Source organism: Ictalurus punctatus, chromosome 3 (genome assembly GCF_001660625.3).
Source record: "Ictalurus punctatus breed USDA103 chromosome 3, Coco_2.0, whole genome shotgun sequence".
Classification (NCBI taxonomy): domain Eukaryota; kingdom Metazoa; phylum Chordata; class Actinopteri; order Siluriformes; family Ictaluridae; genus Ictalurus; species Ictalurus punctatus.
Genome location: NC_030418.2, coordinates 4295330 through 4316353, shown reverse-complemented (window position 1 = coordinate 4316353; position 21024 = coordinate 4295330). Strand labels below are relative to the sequence as shown.

Sequence of the window (21024 nt, the reverse complement as noted above, 5' to 3'; positions counted from 1 at the left end):
AATCATCTGAACCAGTCTTTTTTGGCGTTGTCGCTTTAACATATCGTACATAATACCGCTTGTTGTGATGTCCCACTCGCTGAAATGGCATTTTCGTGTTGTGCGTGATTAACAGAAAACAAATCAAACTGTCACTAGTTAGTTAGTGCGAGTTGAGCACTACTGCCTGGACATCGAAAAGTGAAAAAAGTGAGATGTTACGAATTGCCCTTGCAGTACAGTATATATTCTGACGGGCCTGCTTTTTTGTTAGAACTGGAACGCGACGAAAACTTCATCAGCAACACCGCAAGCATTAAAACTACTTTGTTTAGTGCTGGAGCATGTTTAATAGACCTAAATGGAAGTAGGAATACTTTTATTACTCTGTCTCTGATTTGCAGCCATTAGGTGTTGTTCTTTATATAGCAAGCTACCCTGTTTTAAAAGCATTGCATATTTCATAGGAACACCCAGGGGACACCACGCACCTGGAAATAATGTTTATTTGGTCACCCTATCATTAATAACATAGATATATAAAACTATTTTTGAGGTTCTTTATCAGTGCACACCGTTAAACGCTGAGTGTAAGCCAAAATGTAGGATTTTTCAATATAGTAAGGTGTACTATGTATATTGGAAGGCAGGAGTGGACAAATTAATATCCCCTTCACCAGGGATGAAACAAACAGATTTTCTATCAGAATATAAACTCTACAACCGAAACCCTGTTGACTTCGAAATCATTTGGTACTTATGTTCAAATGTTAATATACGCCACAGTAGTGTAACACACCTTGATGCTATAACTATAGGATGGACTACTTATTCTGAGTCACGCCCACCCGCTGCAATACACATATCAGCCGAGACGCGTTAATCTGATGAACGGGAGAATGATTTAAGAACGTAAACTGATGCACGGGTCACGTCGGAAAGATCGTATTTACGAGTTGAACGCCACCACGAAGTCGTAATTACGAGTGGGGAAACTCTGGATTCTCTTTGAGTTCTGAGTTTCCGAGTCGGTGGCGCGTGAGTAAGAAAACATGGTGGAATCAGTGGATGCAACGTCTGCAGATGACAGTAAATTTGTTTGTTCGTCTCAGAGGCTGATTTCACTTATTACATGACTGGTATTTGCAGCAAATTAATGTCAGGCTTTTTTAAATTTACAATAAAACAAGCTAACGCCTTTAGCGTTGTACAATTACGCTCTAATATCATGCAAAACATGCCTGATGCGCCTTCTTTGTTATTACAACAACATTTTTTGATTTTTTTTTGTGTAGTTAATTAAGAGAACGTACACCGCCATCTTGCTCTGACCAAAGTGAGTTGAACGCACCTGTAATGACGTAATTACGACTTCCCAGGTGGAATGAACGCGCAGATAGGCTTGTGATAACGTGCGAAAATAAAGATACTACACAGACTCCAGTAATATCTCGTACATGCAGTATGATGCGCGAACACCAAATCTCATAGCTGAAACATTAGCCAACAACTCAGTGACTATTTACAGAGGTCGCAAACATGATGCTATATACTCTGAATTAATGCACTTAACTAACTAACTAGAACGCTATACGTTGCTAGCTGACCTCATTCAGCCAAAACATGGAACTAGACTAGAGCAGGGGTGTCCAATCGTATGCAGAAAGGACCGGTGTGGATGTAGGTTTTCATTCCAACCAATCAGAAGCCAAACCTGAGTCTATTGAAAGCCAAGATCAACAGATTAAACAGGTGGAATCAGGTGTGGCTCCTGCTCGGTTGGAATGAAAACCTGAATCCACACCGGTCCTTTCCGGATAAGATCGGACACCCCTGCCCGAGCGCTAGCTATTCAATTTATTCTATGTAAAACCCTGGAAGGAAACGTTTATTAGCATGGATATACAGCATACACAGTTTAACAGCAAATGAGCAGGCTTTGAGCTGAAAAAAGACACTTTGTGATGTAATCCAAGATGCTCCAGAGATTGCAGGCCAAAAACCAGCAAGAAAAAAAAAAAAGAAGATAATCTACAGGGGGGAAACGATGGTAGATGGGGAGAGGAATCCAAAGGAAAGTCTACTGGGATAACTATTGCACAACTTGTGTATGATCTGGCATTTGGCGGATTAAGAGGTAGCCAGATACACAAACAGATCAAGATGTAGGGCTTAAGGTCAGTCTGTTAACTGTGATATTCAGCAGATGACTAGCACTGAAGAAGCGATGCCGACAGAGAGAAGAGAAAAGAAGAGATGGTAGGAATTGGGGGGGCTCAGACACATTGTGTGTGTGTGTGTGTGTGTGTGTGTGTGTGTGTGTGTGTACCACTAAGCCTTCAGTTTGCATGGATTAAAAATGTAGCCAGCATTTTCCAACTAAAGGAGCTGAAGGTTCCTTAGCCATCACTGCATGATGCTTCCTTCCTTCCCACACAAAGGAGAGCCACCACACACACACACACACACACACACACACACACACACACGTGTGATGCATAAACTAGCAGGCTGCAGAGCTACAGCTGTTGATCCTGACACTGTCACTCACCTTTTCTTCCTCTTTTATGTCTCGTGAATAATTCATACTGCTGGCTTTTCTGTGCTGCTGTGGTCAGATAAGTGTGACCGCTTGCAGCTGCGATGGGAAGACTGCCTCTGATTTTCTCACCATTAGCTCCCCTATTAAATCCTCTAGATGGAAAAAATGCATAGACACATTATGGTTTTTCAAAACATGGCATTAAAATGTTCTCCCTCTTTTTTCGGCAGTAAAAGGTCGTGCTTGGAAAGCTTGGACAATTTACATAACTGTGCACGTCACTGGATAGGTGGGAGAGTGCGAGAACCCTGTTACGCTGCTACCATCTGCTGGTGGACTTTTTGGGGGGTTTTTTTTGTTGTTGTTTTTTTTTGCATCAACACACCTGAACCAGGTAATGATGGTGTGTAGCTTGGAGTTATTTATTTTAAACGGAGGATCTCTGCTTTTGGATGTTGAGCTGCTTAGAAATAAACAGTAAGAGAGATTTCTAGAATTATTTTTCTCCTGCGAAATCTTTAAATATTGCAAGGAACCTTTAGAGCGTTAGAAGATGCCACAGAGCAGGAGCCAATAGACTGATGGAAGATACCATATGGAACAAGAACCATTAGACTGTTAGAAGATGCTGCAGCACAGGAACCATTTGACTATTAGGGGAACCATTAGAATTTTAGGTGCAGGAACCATTAGACTGTTTGTTTGAAGATGCCACAGAGCAGGAACCATTAGACTGTTGGAAGATGCCACAGAGAAAGAACCATTAGACTGTCACAAGATGCCATGGAGCAGGAACCGTTAAACTGTTAGGATCAGGAACCATTAGACTGTTTGTTTGAAGATGCCATGGAGCAGGAACCATTAGACTGTTGGAAGATGCCACAGAGAAAGAACCATTAGACTGTCACAAGATGCCATGGAGCAGGAATAATTAGACTATAAGTTGCAGGAACCGTTAAACTGTTAGCATCAGGAACCATTAGACTGTTTCTTTGAAGATGCCACGGAGCAGGAACCATTAGACTGTTAGAAGATGCCACGGAGCAGGAACCATTAGACTGTTAGAAGATGCCACGGAGCAGGAACCATTAGACTGTTTGAAGATGCCACAGAACAGGAACCATTAGACTGTTAGAAGATGCCACGGAGCAGGAACCATTAGACTGTTTGAAGATGCCACAGAACAGGAACCATTAGACTGTTTGAAGATGCCACAGAACAGGAACCATTAGACTGTTAGAAGATGCCACGGAGCAGGAACCATTAGACTGTTAGAAGATGACAGATGATCTAACAGTCTTCTAACAAATCTTTGCCGTGTGTGTGTGTAGACTAATCTTGTTTGGTGATTTCTGCTCTTTTTAAATGTATTAAGAGGGCAATAGGTCGACCTCACACAATATTACATCTGCACTTCCCCTAGCCCGAAAACTGAATAAATATTAAGTCAGGATTGATTGATGTGGTAAAGGTCGCGCAAGTGTCATCTTGAATTCGATTGACGAAAGCTTCAGTTCTGGTAAAGAAGCCACGGCTGATGGAAAACCAATGTGTTTAGGTTTTAATAAGGTCTGCCATTTTTAATCGTCATGAAAAAAATCTCGCTCTGACTTGTTAAAAAAAAAAAAGCAATTATGCAATTACGCAATGGTACTGCCAAAGCACTCAGACTTATTGGTGTCATGGCTTTTATTGCCTCAATTTGTCCTAAATGTCATCGAGAAAGCAAGCGAGAGAATGATATTAATAAACAGGAGAAGTGGGAGAGTCCTAGACGTCTATATGAATAAACACACAGCCTGATCCCGAGCTGTCTCGTCTTCTCCCAGCCGACTCGATGTGATGCATTCAGATATCTGCAGGGCATTTTTTGATGAATATCGGAATAGTACCACTTCTGAAGCAATTAATCAGAACTATTCAGAAGGTTTAGATGCATTTGCACTCGCATGATGTCATCATAGGACATCAAAAATGATATAATGCAGAATAAACCGTATTGCTAAAATAGCATCCTTTATTCTCATCTATCGTGTTTGTCCCGTATTAGCCCTGCTGCGAAACTTAATTCTACGTCTGGCATTTGCATCTAAAGACTGTTGCTGTTTGCCCATAACATGAGGACCAAAGAAGTGTCACTGCCAGTGAAGAGGATCATCATGAGGCTGAACAATCTGAATGAATCATAATAAATTACAATATATTAGAGAGCTATCCAAAAACACTGCTAAGCCCTATAAAAAAATTAAAAAATTAAAAAAAGGCAACATTACAACTGATTAAAAATCCATTTAATAGTCTGTGGAGTTCCGGAATTGATTTTTATGGACAGATGAGACCAAGATTAGCATGTAGAAGAGTGAAACTGGGATGGCGGTTTCTGTGCATGTTCTCTACATGCCTGCATGGCTTTCCTCCAACCTCCCAAAAACATGCATGTAGGTGGATTGGCTCTAAATTGGTTCTAGGTGTGAGTGTGTGTGTGTGTGTGTGTGCATGGTGCGTTGTGATGGACGGCTGTCCCATCCTATATGATGACGTCCCTCCTGCTTGATGACACCATGACCCTGACCAGGGTAAAGCAGTTACCGAAAGTGGACAGTTGAAGATTGGAAAAACGCCACCTTGTCTTTTCCCATTCTTCAGCTGTCCAGTGTCCATTGTAGCCTCCTGTAGGGGAACCTGATGTGGTCTTCTGCTGTTGTAGCCCATCCGCCTCAAGGTTCGATGTGTCCGAGATGCTCTTCTGCTCAGCGCCGTTATAGAAAAGCGATTATTTGCTCAAACTATTATTAGTTCCAACCAGTCTGTCTCTTCTTACCTCTCATCAACAATTTTTTCAAATTATTATTATTATTATTTGCATTATTTCTGACACCGACCAACCCACCAACATCCTGGCCAAAGTCACAGAGATTACTTATATTTTTTTTTTGTCCATTCTGATGTTTCATTTGCACATTACCCGACGCTCTTGATCTGTATCTGTATGATTTTATGCATTTGTGCTTCTACCACATGATTTGATGAATCTGTAGGTGTACAAGTGTTCCTAATAAAGTGCTCTGCGAGTGTATATACATACAGCATTTAATATTAGTCATAGGGCTCCACGACATGCCGCATGCATGCAAGCAAACGGTTTCACGGTTGACCGTTTTAGCAAAAACTCCTATTACTGAATGTGTAACAGTTATTTAAATCTGTTTTTCACTCTTGTAAGAGAAGCCAATGTAACGCACCGCCTCGGCACTTTTATTTAAGCATTCGCCGCTGAGCTCCTTCAAAGTGTCAGACAGGCGGTTAAGTTTTTGTTATTGTATTGCTGTGTGGTTGTGTAACCCCACATGGGTTGATTGAATGACGTCCTCCAGGAGGAAAAAAAAAAAAAAAAAAAACAGTTTTTAAGGTGGCCCACCTGCCAATGGAGTTCAAGTGTACCACCTCATCATGAGGTAGTGTCACGGCCTGGGCGCGTGGCTGCCGGTGAAACGGCTTCACTAGGCTCTATCGATGATGTGACTCCTAATGGCTGAGGCAGGATGAATTCTGAAGTGCACGGAACCGCTCAAATACAGCCGAATGCATCCCAGTGGCCGGCAGGTCATATTGACTTAACGTCATGACTGTAAGAGGTTCTCACTGCCAAAAAATTGAATGGTCTTGACATAACCCGGACCTCAAATGAGTCGCTGTACACTCGCCGAAGATCAAACTGAGAATCCTTTTACAGAAAGCAAACAATAAAACCCTGATGGCTACATTACAGAGCACCAGCAGGAAAGACGACGTCAACGTCAAAGGATAAAACCGATTACTAAGCACTATTATTTTATCACTATAACTCTGTATAAGGTCGCGCTAATCCCTGCACGGATCAATATAGAAATATACGTCTAACATGCAAATCCTTCAAGCTGGTATTCTGCGTTTTATCGTCCAGGTCGTCGCAGACCGAATGGTATTAATAGGTACGAAAACATTGATCTAGAATACGTGTCGCAGAAACTCGGAGCACTTTAGTGATTTAAAAACACACTGTGAGATGAAGTTGTGTGTGTACTTACTCAGTGTCCTTAGTGATGATTGTACCGGCTGTTAATGAGCTGTTCATCCCTGACACTCCACTCCATTCATCTTCCAGATGCTAATAAAAATGATGCTGCTGATGTTCAGATGGACAGCCAGGTAGATCAAGGTAAGCCAACGATTCTTTTTCAAAGTGCAGGTGGAAAATGTCTTTTTTGTGAGTGAATGTATATAATATGCAATTATACAGTGGGTTCGGAAAGTATTCAGACCCCTTCGGGTTTATGCACACTTTGTCGCGTCACGTCGTGTCTAAACTGACTCTTTTTTGGACGTCAGTTTACAGTTTTCTTGGTTGTGTTTGAGAGTTTACAAATTTATTTAAAAAAATCAAAAATCCCTCATTTAGATGAGTATTCAGTCCCTTTATTCCGTACTTTGCGAAGCACTTATAGCATCAAGACTTCTTGGGTAGTGTCTGCAACTTTTGCACACCTGCATTTGGGCAGTTTCACCCGTTCTTCCTGGCAGATCCTCTCAAGCTCATTCAGATCGGATGGGGAGCTCCGGTGAGCTGGCATCTCTCTCCACAGGTTCACAGAAGTCTCAGCTTTGGCTGAGCTTACTCAGACATTCTAAGACTTTGTCTTGGATACATGCTTTGGGTCATCATTGTGCTGTAAGGTGAACCTTCGCCCCAGATTGTGGTTGTGTGCGCTCTGGAGCAGGTTTTCTTCAAGGACCTCTCTGTATTTGGCTTCATTCATCCTCCCGTCAATTCTGTCCACTGCCGCTGAGAAGGACACTCATAGCATGATGCTGCCACCTCCAGGCTGGCCATACGGCATCGCCGTAGAGATGGTATTAATCAGTTGATGAGAAGTACATGGTTTTGTACCAGATGTAGCACTTTGAGTTCAGCCTAAAAAGTTCTGTTTTTGTTTCATCAGTCCAGAGAATCTTTTTTTTTTTTCCCCCCTCATGCTCTCAGACTCCTAAATGCTTGCCATATGCCTTTTACTCAGGAATGGCTCCTGGCACTTCCAGCACTCTACCATTACCAAGGCCTCACTGATGGAGTATTTGTGAGATGGATGTCTTTCAGGCAGGTTCTTATTACAGAATCAGTACTGTTACAATGGCCATTGGGTTCTTGGTAACCTCCTTGTCCAAGGCCCTTCTAACCTGTTTACTGAGTTTGGCCAGATGATCAGCTCTAGGAAGAGTCGTGGTGCTTTTTAAACTTTTTCCTATATCACGGTGATGGAGCCCACCATGCTCCTGGGAATGTTCACTGCTTCAGAAATGGTTTTATACCCTTTCCCAGATCTATGTCTCGACACAATTTGATCGTGGATGTCTAGGCAGAGTTCCTTGGATTTGGGTCTGACACACAATGTGAATTGTGGGAACCCATACACTCACGTGCGCCATTCTAAATCATGTCCAATGTATTGAATTTGCGACAGGCAGACTCCAGTCACGTTCTAGGGGCATCTCAAGGTAATCAAAGCACACAGGATGCACCTGAGCTCGATTTAGAGTGCCTTTAGGCAGGCGTCTGAATACTTATCTCAGTAACAGATTTCGGTTGTTTGGTTTTTTTTCCCTTCCATTTCTAAAAACGTTTTTAAAAACTTTGTTGTGACGGAAGTCAATTGGATCAATTCTAATTAAACCTATAACGCAATAAAACTAAAGGAGTCTGGATCATTTCCGAACCCACTGTAAACATGAGGTGTTTTTTTTTTTTTTCTTTGAATTAATCGGAAATATTTAATTGCCAGTATTCTAAAGTTGTGGTATAATTAAAAATAACTAGGGGTCTCTTTTTGGGGTGTTCGTCAGTACACTGTGTGACGGCCCTCTTTAACTGTGGCAGCATACAGTCATGTCACACAAGCAGCTCAGATTCTCTTGATTTTTATGTCCTCATATCCACAGCGAAGGCAAACATCCTCCTCGTCAATCTGTGTTACCGATGATGATTAGCAATCTAATCTAGAACGCGAGTTAGGCTGTGATTCATTAACTAATACTAGCTGGCACTGATGAGAGCGTTTTCCTGTGGAAAGAACATAGCACTTTAGAGATATACAGACAAACTGTGACATGCTGTGGAGTATTTACTCAGTGTTCGTAGTGGATGTTGCATCAAGAGTTAATGAGCTGTTTCTCTCTGCCACTGCGTTTTTCATTTTCCAGATGTTGAGATGATGAGCCAGGGAGGTAAGCTGATGTTGCTTTATTCACACTTCAGGACAATTTTGTTTTTGGCACATGTTAGATTTACTTGACGTTACAGATGTAATTGATCCAGATCTGTGCAGGAGACGCACGCTCCAGCATGCGCAGCGTATAAAGGAGCGCATGCACAGATTGAGACTCCAGTGCTCCAAAGAGTTCCAAAGCGAACAGCAAACCGCACCTCAGTACACACTAGCCTCATCATTATTATACAGTATGTTTCAACAGTGACGACGGTTTTCTCTCCTGTGAATTTTGGGTTTTAATTCCAGCTTGGAAGCTTGATTAGATATTGATCCCGGAAGCTCCGTGGTGGGATTGCACACACTGTTCTGATGACAAAAGGATAAATGTGTTTGTAAGATCTAGATAATGAAATCGTGTGCATCTTCTGATTTTTTTTTTTTTTTTTTTCCCTGATTGTAGATGCGGATGTGGACCATCCTGACCCACCGAGCGAGCAACCAGGTATAAAATGACTACTCCAGGTGTTATTTTCTACTTCAAGCACATGAAATTGAGGTGCCTTTATTTCCTTATTGTCAGAGAGGAATGAGACTAGAGCTCTATTTTCATGTAGGCACAAGAGAGAAAAACAACAAATTCAAAATGTAAACATATTAAATTCATCACAGCTATATATATATATAGAGAGAGAGAGAGAGAGAATGTCACATGTATAAAATCCAAATGTACAAAATTCCTATTCAAATACTTTTTTGTCAGCTTTCAAGCTCCATAGTGGACTAGCTATTGAATTTATGGTTTTATTCCACCCCCGCATCAAAGAGACGAGAAATGAACCGTTAGAAACACCGTGTGTAGGACGCTAACGTGTGCGAGCATCTACTGAAGTCCACGAAACAGAAAGATGTATTTGTTCTAAGTGTTGTGGGTCAGTGCGTTATTTCTAACACACATTTAAAAACACTACTTTTGAGATGTAGAATTGTGACATGAAGAGCACAGGGGTGTTAAGGCTTATACACACACACACACGATTTAAGTGCAGCTCTTAAATCCGCCACTTAATCATCATCATCATCATGTAAAGACTTCAGTGGAGTGTTTTTTTTTTGTTTTGTAATCCTGGCTTGATCAGCCATGAACACATCTCATTACGAGCAGGGAGAGTGTTTGTAGGATAGGTCATTACTGAGGGAATGAGAAACACACAGGTGTGAGTGTTTCATGAAAACACACACACACACACACAAACACAAATCCTGCTCATCTACAAATGTTTCACCTGCACATTTAGACATTCCTCTGACTCTTTAGTCATTCACACTTTCTTTCTCTCTCTCTCTCTCACACACACACACACACACACTGAAGTTGCTCCTCATCCCTCAGGGCATCTGACTTATAAGAAGGAGCCATTACTGTCAAACTCTGAGGCAGGAGTCTCAAACGCTGATCCCATCTTCACTGTGTCTCCCACTGTTCTGCTCTGTGCTACAGTTCCACATTTACATACCTCGAAGCAGCAGCTTGTGCCCCCCCCGCCGTTGTGATTTAGTTTTACTCTCCCAGCATTGACAGCCGTGTCACCATCGCCATCCTCAAGTGCCCGTTTCTTGGATTTGCTTTCTGGCCAACAGAAGCAAAGCTAATGTTCGTCTTGGCCCGTGCCCAAAAACAAGCACTCTTTGCAATTATGCTGCAAACAGTGGGGGGAAAAAAAAGAGGAATAAAAAGAAATGTATGGGAGAGACCAGGTGAAGCAGCACTACTTAAAACTGAGCCACATTCTCAAATTAGCATGGAACACCTGCAAGCCATGTTTAATGATGTCCAGGGGTGTGTGTTTATTCAGCTGATAGATGAATAGGTCTCCTAGTTTATCTATAAATAAGGGTACCTACATAGTGCCTTTAGAAAACATTCACACGCATTGCGTAAGTTATAAGTTTAAAGAACTGCTGGAGAATTTATGAAAAGTTTGTCAGGACTTGAGGTCTTACGTGCCTGCGTGTGTACATGGACGGCAGAACAGAGAGGAACCATCAGTTAACTTTTAGGTAGATTGATCAAGAATGTTACTGTAATTGTTTACACTGATCTTGCACGTTACTGGTTTATTTTATTTTATTTTTTTTTACCAACAATGCATTCATGACACTTTGTATAAGCTGCATTATAATGGCCAAATGTATGTGGACACCTGGCCATCACACTCGTACGCGGGCCTTCCCCAAACTGCTTCCACAAAGTTTGAAGCGCACAATTGTATAGAACGTCTGTGTATGCTGTAGCATTAAGATTTGCCTTCACTGGAACTAAGAGGCCCAAACATGTTCCTGGGTACAAAGCGAGCTCCATGAAGACATGGTTTGCCAAGGTTGGTGTAGAAGAACTTGAGTGACCTGCACTGAACCCTGACCTTTGGGATAAACTGGAACACCGACTGCACCCCAGACCTCCTCACACAATGCTCCTGTAGCTTTATGCCCCCCCCCCCCTCCCCTCATGAATTAATTTAAATGTATTTATTATACTTGCTTCATAAATGAATTCAGTTTTCTAGGAAGAGTTCTGAATGTAAATGCACCAGCATCCCATCAGTTGAAAAGCACGTCTCTAAATTCAAAGTAAGATGACAGATGGACACTTCATAGAGGATCGCTCAGTACTGCACACTGCTTATGAATCTGTTATAAAAGCCCTATCTGAAATGGGTTTTTTTTTTTTTTTTAAAAGACCTCCTTTTTTTTCTTCCTGTGTTCTTTTATTCTCCCAGAAACTTGCACTTCAGCCGCTGAAAATCCTGCAAAGGAACTAACTACAGAAGGAAGTGACCCCGGTAAGATTCGCCTCTGAAATATTTCCCAACGCTTTTAAGTGATTATTAATGGCGTCATGGTTAGAAATGTTCACGGCATGATAACTTGGTCTCGATACATAAAATAAAAAAAAAGAATTGTTCTTTCTTGGATTAAATTATGTATCCTGTCATTATAAGATGAGGCAGAGTAGCGGTGTAAGTGCGGGGGTAACGGTGTAACGTGGTTACAGTACTAGTGGTGTACCCTGCGCTGAGAAACAGAGGTTTCTGTAGTATGATTTAGTGCGAGTCCAAAGGAAAGAGCTTGGGAAATGTCTGTGGTGTCCCAGCTAGATAAAAAAAAAAAAGTGGTAAACCTGGTGGACAGCAATGTCCGGAAATGCATTTTAATCAGCATTCTGAAAACGTTGGTGGTGAGGTAACCATCTGGTCATACAGCTTGACTAACCGTGATGATGCGAACGGTTACACACCTGACTGGGAGCCTGTATATACGTACACACAGCTATATTTTGAATACTTGTAACTTGTATATATTTGTAACTTTCTCAAATTTCTCCTACAGTAGGCACAATATTGTTCAGTCCAGTTCTGATTGAATTTCAAGGCAGAGTCATTGTATCAAAAGAGCACTGGATCCAGCCCTGTACAAATTAAACACCATTAATGACTACATTAGGACCGAGGGTAACTTTAAGGTCCAAAATGATAAAAAAAATCTAGCAGTCCTGATTGTAAAGAGCAAGGAAGTATTGCAATTCCTCCGATATTTGCCACAAGAAAAGCTATGAGCCCTGAACACGCACCCTTCCCCGACCTTTGCACAAATGAGCACAAGTTAGCGTGTATGAAGTTCTTACAAATTTAAAATCAATCACATCGTCACAGCATAATACAGTAGGTAATTACCCCATGTGATGGATGGTTTTGTTTTCTTCTTTGACGATAGATGTGTGTTGTGTGACTGAGTGTGTTGGAGAGTACCGTTGTGATCTCCATTAACATTAGCACCACTAAGCGCATCAGAATAGTTGTGTGTGTGTGTTCCATGTTTTCCATTTGCATGTTTTTTCACCTTTGCCTGTGTGCATGCGGTGCAAAATGGATGGCCTTCACCACTGCCACATAATCCACTCAGGAGTACACACAGATGTTAGCTGGAACCCCACAGATGAATCCTGCATTCCATTTATAGTGTGTGTGTGTGTGTGTGCGCACTCTGCCAGAAACAGCATGCTTAAACCCAGTGCAATTAAAGGCATTAGACTGAACCAGCTGCTTCATCTTTCTCCCAAAATTAAACTTGTGTAACGTGGGCTTCAGTAGTAGGTCAGCTTTTTCATCTGTATTCAGGATGTCATTTGTAATTCATAAGATGTCAACAAGGGACGAACAATTACGAGAGCATTTAGTGGCACTCTGAATAACGTGAACTGTGAATCTCAGGCTTTTGACTGAAACCCTGAAGCAGTGAGAAGCAGCAGCTGAGCTTTTAGTGTATAAAAAAAAAAAAAAAAAATATCACTATTAGTCTATAATTTATCCAAAGTGCAGGTGCAATCCTACAAACTCTAATTTCAGCATGGTTTGATCTGAAGAAAAAGGACTGAAATCATAATTATTTAACATTTAAATCTCTTCAAAATAGCGAAATGCTCAATACGCGTCTGTTCTGGTCTGTTTCACTTCATTCTAATCTCAAGGAAAAACGCTGCCCTGAAACACATTACGTTTGTTTATATTAAAATACAGGGAAGGAAAATAAGTATTCGGACAGTGTTTTTTTTTGTTTGTTTTGTTACCTAACACACTGCCAGTGCATAAAGCCATGGGATGAGTATTCACACACCAAAAATTACCAAGTACTTTGTTGCAAAGCACTTAGAGATTTGAGACGTCTACAGTAAGAAGTGCAGCAGTGTGGTTCAATTTCAGCCCGTTCCTCTTGGCCAATCATCTTCAATTCCCTAAACAATAAGAAACAAACGTAGTATTTAGAATACAGAATCCACTCAATATATACCCAATATACTGTATCAATAAAACTATACCAAATTCATTTATCTTTACCGTTATGAAAACATGGTACGCCACGTTCAAGGCATTCTGACACGACGTAGCTAACGAGCTATAATGATAATGAGTCTTTATTGGTCACATATACAGTAGAGCACAGTGAAATTCTTTTCTTCGCATACCCCAGCCTGTCAGGAAGCTCGCGTCAGAACGCAGGGTCAGCCATGAAACGGCGCCCCTGGAGCAGAGAGGGTTAAGGGCCTCGCTCAAGGGCCCAACAGTGGCGGCTTGGCAGTGCTTCCGATCAGTAACCCAGAGCCTTAACCGCTAAGCCACCACTGCCCCTCTAGGAGAACATGCATATATGTAGCAATCCAGGCAGTTAATGTGGTGGCGTTATAAGTTTGTCAACTTAGAAACCGACAAGGTTTTAAGCAGTAACCTTGTTAGCCAGTCAGTTAGCAAGACTCCTTCTCTATCCTGTAAGATCTCTTTGTGGGATCTCTTATTTATATCTCTGAGATTGCTTCAGTACAGAGGCCTAAGGAAAGAAATTGTTTCTGATTTATAAAAAGCCAGTTTTCACTTCTCTTCGCCAGCCTTCTTTCCCACTGTCGAGTCACACCAGATGCAGAGTTTGACAAGTGTGCATCATCATATGATCATATTAATTACTCTGTTCTGTAGGGATCACAGTATTGATGGGTTGTTTTTTTTTTTCAGGCATGACAAATGTTTTTCTAGGAAATATATGAAAAAGGTTTTGTTGTTGTTTTTCAAACGGTGATATTGTGGCGATCTTGTCCGTGTCATTTAGACCTGGGAGTAAGAAGGGAAAATAATAACTAGAACATGGCTGCATTACTATATTGAAAGGATTATTGCCAGTATTTCATATTTTCCACACACAGACAGCACATAAAACAGATTTCTTAGACCAAAGGAAACCTCGGGCTGGCTGGCCGTGTCGATACCCGGTCAACAAAGCATCACGGGACACGCTGAGCTTCTCCTCAATGACGAGAGCTTAAATCCTCATCCCGCTATGGCGCGCACACACTCGACTCACAGCATGGAGGAAGCAGATTGTGACAAATCGGAGCTTTAAGTCATGCTGATCAGTCTTGCGAGGGCACTCAACCAATTCCCCAACACTAGGGCAAAGAAATATTATTTCAAGTAGGTTCAAATGGAGACTATTTTACCATTTAACACTCGTTCTCTGATCAATAAAACCTCCAGCTGGCTCTGTAACACGTCTGTATAGCAAGGTGCATGGGTAAGAGTATGAGGGGAAAAAAATCTAAGTGGGAAGGTTTTGTTTTTTGTTTTTTTTTGGTTTGTTTGAGGATCTTGCCATGTGTGTTATTTACTTCAAATAGAAAATATCTGGACAGGTTTTTTTCACTTACCTGAAAAGCAGCTGATCCACACGAAGTGGCTTTAAAGAAATCGAGATATTTAGATGCCTAAGGAGCAAGGCAGAAGCGACAATGGCAAGGAAAATTCCCTAAGGAAGAACCATTGAGAGGAACCAGACTCAAAAGAGAACACATCTCGTTCAAGCCGGATTTCAATCATTGGATCGTCATTCAGTTATATAGGGAAAAGCCATTGTATAAGCCGTACATGTACAGTACTACATGTAGCCTATTGAAAGGTTACAGAGTGTGCACCAACAATCCTGGGATACGCAGAAGACTTTATGATCACAGCAGTCGATAGGACGTGTAAGTTTGTATTATTACCCGGTGATAAATTATATCGTACATAGTGTATTGTATGGGATGGGAGAGGGCTTTGAGCTGTGTAGGAGAAATGAGCCGCTACGTGAGAGATCCATCCACTCATTCCACTTGCATGCCCTGCTAGCAGAAGACACGATTATCGTTAGCATTATTGGCAACAGACATGAGCTCCAGCATGGCTCCATTATTTTATGCTATTTTTAAGGAGTAAAGTTTTTACAGAAAAATAACTATATCCTAAGTACTGCTTTTAAAATTTAGCTATGTATTCTGTTACAGTCCACGCACTGTGTTGCATTGTAAAAAGCCATTAATTCGTTCTTTGGAGTTACTTATCCGTGTACGTGTGTGTGTGTGTGTGTTAAAGTGGAGGACGAGAAGTCAGCAGGAGAAAGCAAACCCAAGCAAGAGAAAGAGAAGCCCGAGGAAAAGAATGGCGATTCAGAGGAAGGCATTGGTAGTGCTGGTAAGTTCTCCACTAATTTCACACAGACATCAAGATCAAGACAGTGTTTCTAGCAAAATACAATGCAGCAAACTGATCAATTTGATACCTAAACATATTCTTAAGCTTTTTTATAACCCCCCCCCAAAGAAAGAAAAAAAAACAACGCATGACTCCTACTTTAATCTGGGCTCATGTGTAGCATATCTGCTTTTTGTTAGACTGCGACATGGTTGTGCGTATGAAGGCATGCCCTCACTCTGATAGATGATTCAAACCAAGTCACAGATACCCCTCTTCTATTCATAAGCAGCATTCAAATTTGTCTCTGGGCACCATTATTAAAAATGATAACTGTAATCTGGCTGCCTGCTGGCCATGCAGTTTAGATTGGCTGGCTTTGAAAGGGCTAATAAAATAGGCAGACACTGTTGGGCTGTTTGAATTATGGATCAAAACAGTTTGAGGACTGAATTAGAATAGGGGTGAGGCGGATTTATCAAAGCCTTCAGTTTGTTAATCCTACTTTCCCACTCAAGGGGCCGAGAAGGAGAACAGTGCTGGAGAGAAGACTGAGAATGCTCCTGCTGATGCAAAACAAGAAGATGAGGAAGGTACAAGTACAAGTTTTTTGGGGTTTTTTTTGAACTTACACTTATTCAAGATCTATGCATGTATATTCATTTATTTAGACCATGTTGTAGGGACTAGCTGTGGGATTTGAACCAACAGTTTTTGGTCTTTGAACTTTTCACTATGCACCTGAAGTAATGGGAAAAGTGTACAGATTCAAATAAGCAAGGGTGATGTGATTGGAAGTCATAAGAGAAGGTACAAACTCTAACCCTTACCCTTAACCTTTGTTGTTCAGTTGTTGCAAGTATGTTGGATATTGATGTAGGTGATCTACAAAGAATAACTGCATGAAAGATATTACAAGCTGAGTAAATTATTCTTAATAGTTCTGCTAAGTTCTGAGACGCTCCACAAGAAATACACTCCTGGGAGACGTTCCCCAATTGACACAGGATACATCTGAGCAGTTGAGGGTTCAGGGGTCTTGCTCACGGAACCAACAGTGCTAGCTTGGCAGTGGTCCGATTCGAACTCACAACCATCTGATCAATAGTCCAAAGCTTTAACCCCTGAGTCACCAGTCCCAAAAATATAATACCTGCTCACAGGTTGTGTTCATTTTCTTTAGCAAACTCTGCTCAGAATTGACTTTCGGGCTGCAAAATGAATTGAGTTTCAATGATTCCACCCTCTATATTGAAACTAAATTAAGGCAAAACGTATCAATTCTGCTATGTTCTGCTGCTATGCTGTGAAGAGCGTTATTAAATCTGCTTGGGGGGTTTTTTTTTTTTATTTTTTGTTTTTTTTTTGCATGTGTGGTCACTTAAACCTATACTCATCGAGCCACGTTTTTGTCAGGTACAATATAGGTGACTTGGTAGCAGTGCAGCAGTGTTGGTGGGATTTTTAATCATCTTAAATATGCACTTTTGAGAAACAGTCCAGCTACCAGTAATATCCAGCACTAATAATAAATTTTCTTTTTATACAGCGCCTTTAAAGCAGCTTCTCAAGGCACTTTACACAATAAGAAATTACCAAAAAAATTACACAGATAAAAACACAAAACAGACTTGAATACAAAATGGTTCAATGCTTCTCACACAGCTTGCTGTCGCTCAATGACTCTGCAGCACACAAATTAAAGGGAAGCTCTTTTATCCCGAAGCCACATGTAAATAAATCCAGCTTTGCAAAGGGTGAGAAAAGAAAGAGCTGCAGAATTGAAAATTGAGTCCCATCTCTTTCAGACAGGTGAAGATTTAAAGTAATGGCCCCAGAGCCTCAGTGGTTTTAAATGAGCTTGGCCTTCGCACTGTGTTGAACAAAGTGCATCCAGGTTCTGATCATATATTACTGTTTAGAGGGCACACCATGTCTTACTGTCAGTGGGTTTTGTGTGTTTTTTTTGTTTGTTTGTTTTGTTTTTTTTTTGTTTTTTTTTTTGGGGGGGGGGGGGGGGTATTATATTTTGGGTTGTATTATATTTAGCTTTTGATCACATACCAATGATTTCCAGACACTTGCTGTTGACATGCTGTAGGTGCTGTGCAGATCTTGGATGAATCTTAATTATGTGTGTGTTATTTTAATGTAGGAATATTTCACTGGGATCAAGCTGTGATAGACAGGACTGAGTTGAGTGGGTGCGTGAGTGAGTGTACATTGGCGGAGAGGTATAGGGTGTTGAAGTCAAGCTAAGTGTGCGTGGGAGGAGAGCTTGAACAGACAGGAACGGAAGCAGGCCAGCCACTGGTGACACATATGCACACACACACACACTCACTCAATCATGAATGTACACACACTCACATCAGGCTGTCCATATGCGTTAGAAACGGAGATGCTGCTTGGACCTATTGCATTTATTCATTTTCTTTCTTTTTTCTGTCTCTCTCACCCTCTTTCTGTCTGTACCTTCCCTGTTCTCACTGCCTGCTGTCGTTGTGTACATTTAATGTGTACATTTAAATGTTAGACTGAAATACTTAGTACATTTATATTTATATATATATTATATATATATATATATATATATATATATATATATATATATATATATAATACCATAACATTACAATTTCGATTGCAGTTTCATTTATTAAACAGATCCATTTTGCTCTCTATCTGCGTGTAGTTTCTTGTAATCGACTTCAGGATGGTAACAATGACGCGGCCTTGCACCAGGCCACATGATGCCACCACATTGTTGATTGTTTTCCTCTAACAGCATGCCTCCGAGTGCATTATTCATTGCTGAATAATTCTGAGCTGTAAACTTTGACCTGTTAGTTGTGGCTGTATAACAATGCTATATACACTATTTGGCCAAATGTTTGTGAACACCTGACCATCGCACCCATTTGCGGTTCTTCCCTAAACTGTTGCCACGAAGGTAGTAGCACGTAATTGTATGAAATGTTTTTGTTTATATTCTGTAGCATTAATACTTCCATTCACTGGAACTAAGAGGCCAAAAAACATCTTCCAGAATGACAACGCTCTTGTGCACAAAGCGAGATCCATGAAGACATGGTTTGCCAAGATTGACCTGACCTCAACCCCAATGAACACCTTTGGGGTGAACTGTACCACCACCTGCACTCCAGACCTCCTCTACCAACATCAGTACCTGACCTCACTAATATTCTTGTAGCTGAATGAACACACATCCCCACAGCCACGCTCCAACATTAATGGAAAGCCTTCCCAGAAGAATGGAGGTTATTATAACATCAAAGGGGGACTAAATCTGGAATGGGATGTTCAGCAAGAACATACAGATGTGACGGTCAGGTGTCCATAAAATTTTGCCCATGTAGTGTATTTCAATGGTCTTATTTTTACTTTAAAGCAGTTAGGAAATGCAGAGGGAATAATTTAACAGATTGTTTCCACTGTAATGGGACTAAAGAAGCAGCATTCTTTAAGTGATTGCTTTTACACAAGCCAGAGATGAGATTTAGCTTCATGCAGCATTAACTGTTCCTGTATGCCCTGCATTTTTTTTTTTTTTTTTTTTTTTTTTTTAATCTCTGTAAAAGTACAAGGCAGTAATTTTGTTGCAAAGTAGGAACATGTTGGATGTTTTTTCCACAAATGTTAGTTTCTCAGTTGTTACAGGTCAGGCTTTTTTTTTTTTTTTCCCCCAGCACTGACTAAACTAGGCAATGCTAGCACACACTTTTGATCTTCCCCTGATTTTTATGTGTGAGCTGACCTGGGAAACACAGCTTTCAATTTATACCTGGTGGTATAAATATTTTGAATGATATTTTCTTAGAGTTGTCTATTAAATCCAAATCATCACTGAACCAGGCATTTTTGTATATAGATTATACTATACCATAACACACTTTAAAATAGATTGGCGAGCCATAGAAAAGCACAAATCCTTTACAATTCTGGTGTAATATTGACGACAGTGTAATCTCAGCAAACTTTGCTCTCTTCTTAAAAGCTTTTCAGCAGCCGTTTCCAATTCTCGCATGTTTTTGGGTCCCCAAACATTGGAAAGCAACATCGCCGGTCAATTGAATTAAAGAGTCCGAGTTGACCTCTACTCTGGAAGTGTATTCCTGTTATTTCTGTAATATTTACGATTTCTCTAATGTAGATTTTATAGTGACCATCTTCGAGATTGGCAGTTAATGTTATTATTACTACTGTATTACTTGCAGTTTTTGTGCATGGGGAGGGCTCGTTAACGTGGCTTTCACATAATTGCCATAAAATTCAACACAGCTCTTTCAAACCTTTTATTTTCCATAAGATGATCAGTGCGGTCAGGCAGAACGGTCCGAACACCGCGTTAACTAAAGGTCAGATGTGTTCATCTTCTGTGCCATGCTTTACAAATTCATCTCTGCATCATAGAGCAGTGAAAAGGATGGAAGCTATAACAGTTTGGGCTGTTTTATATAGCCCTGTAATTGTCCCTGGAAATGATACAAGCGTCTGCGAGGATTTAGTTAAAAAGTGCTGTAATGATTTTGGATGTAAAGCATATGAGAAGGAAACTCATGAGGTAAGCAAATTCTGTTAGCTCCTGCTGATGTTACGTGAAGCTTTCTCCTGTCTTTCCTGACTTTTTAATGTGCTTAATGTTTTTTAAACTTAAACTTTTTAATGTGCTTAATGTTTCTTACTGCAACAAATTCATTATATATATATACTTACTCTCTTGATTATATAGTAGTAGTTTTGGTCTTACTGCGACAAATTCATAACCGTGCAAAAGTACAGAGTTGCCCTTGAAACGTTTGTCTACTCTTTTGTCTTGTGTCTTTGGAGAGAAGCCTTGCGTTTTCTATATTTCTTTACGAAGCAGCAGAAACCCAATTAATTAAAATAAATTCTTCTGTCTATATCCTTCTAGATGGAGCCTTCTGTACCGGATAATGTAGATATATCAGTAGCACAAGTCATGATTAGCATAAGAGAGGCAAAAGGAGAATGGTGAACATGACTGGAAAATGGAGTCCATTTATTTCAAGTGATCCTACACATCAAACATCTGCCTACATTTTGTCCTTGGAGCACTGAATATAAATAAGTCACCTGGAAGTGTAGGCATTGTAACGTGCATAATGCTTCGAGGTATCCGTCGAGAACATTCGGAGATTTCTGCCGTTTATTTCATATCAGCTTT

General features: G+C 40.7%; 1 protein-coding gene across 3 annotated transcripts in view; it reads left to right on the top strand.

Moving 5' to 3' along the window:
* Nucleotides 1-21024, top strand: part of macrod2 (mono-ADP ribosylhydrolase 2) — a 613005-nt gene that overhangs the window by 570081 nt on the left and 21900 nt on the right. For all 3 annotated transcript variants that reach the window (XM_053679442.1, XM_053679443.1, XM_017463465.3), the window contains 6 exons: nt 6666-6719; nt 8756-8779; nt 9224-9265; nt 11541-11603; nt 15717-15815; nt 16334-16408. In XM_053679442.1, coding sequence (XP_053535417.1) covers nt 6666-6719; nt 8756-8779; nt 9224-9265; nt 11541-11603; nt 15717-15815; nt 16334-16408 — 357 coding nt within the window. The remainder of the gene's footprint in view (nt 1-6665; nt 6720-8755; nt 8780-9223; nt 9266-11540; nt 11604-15716; nt 15816-16333; nt 16409-21024) is intronic.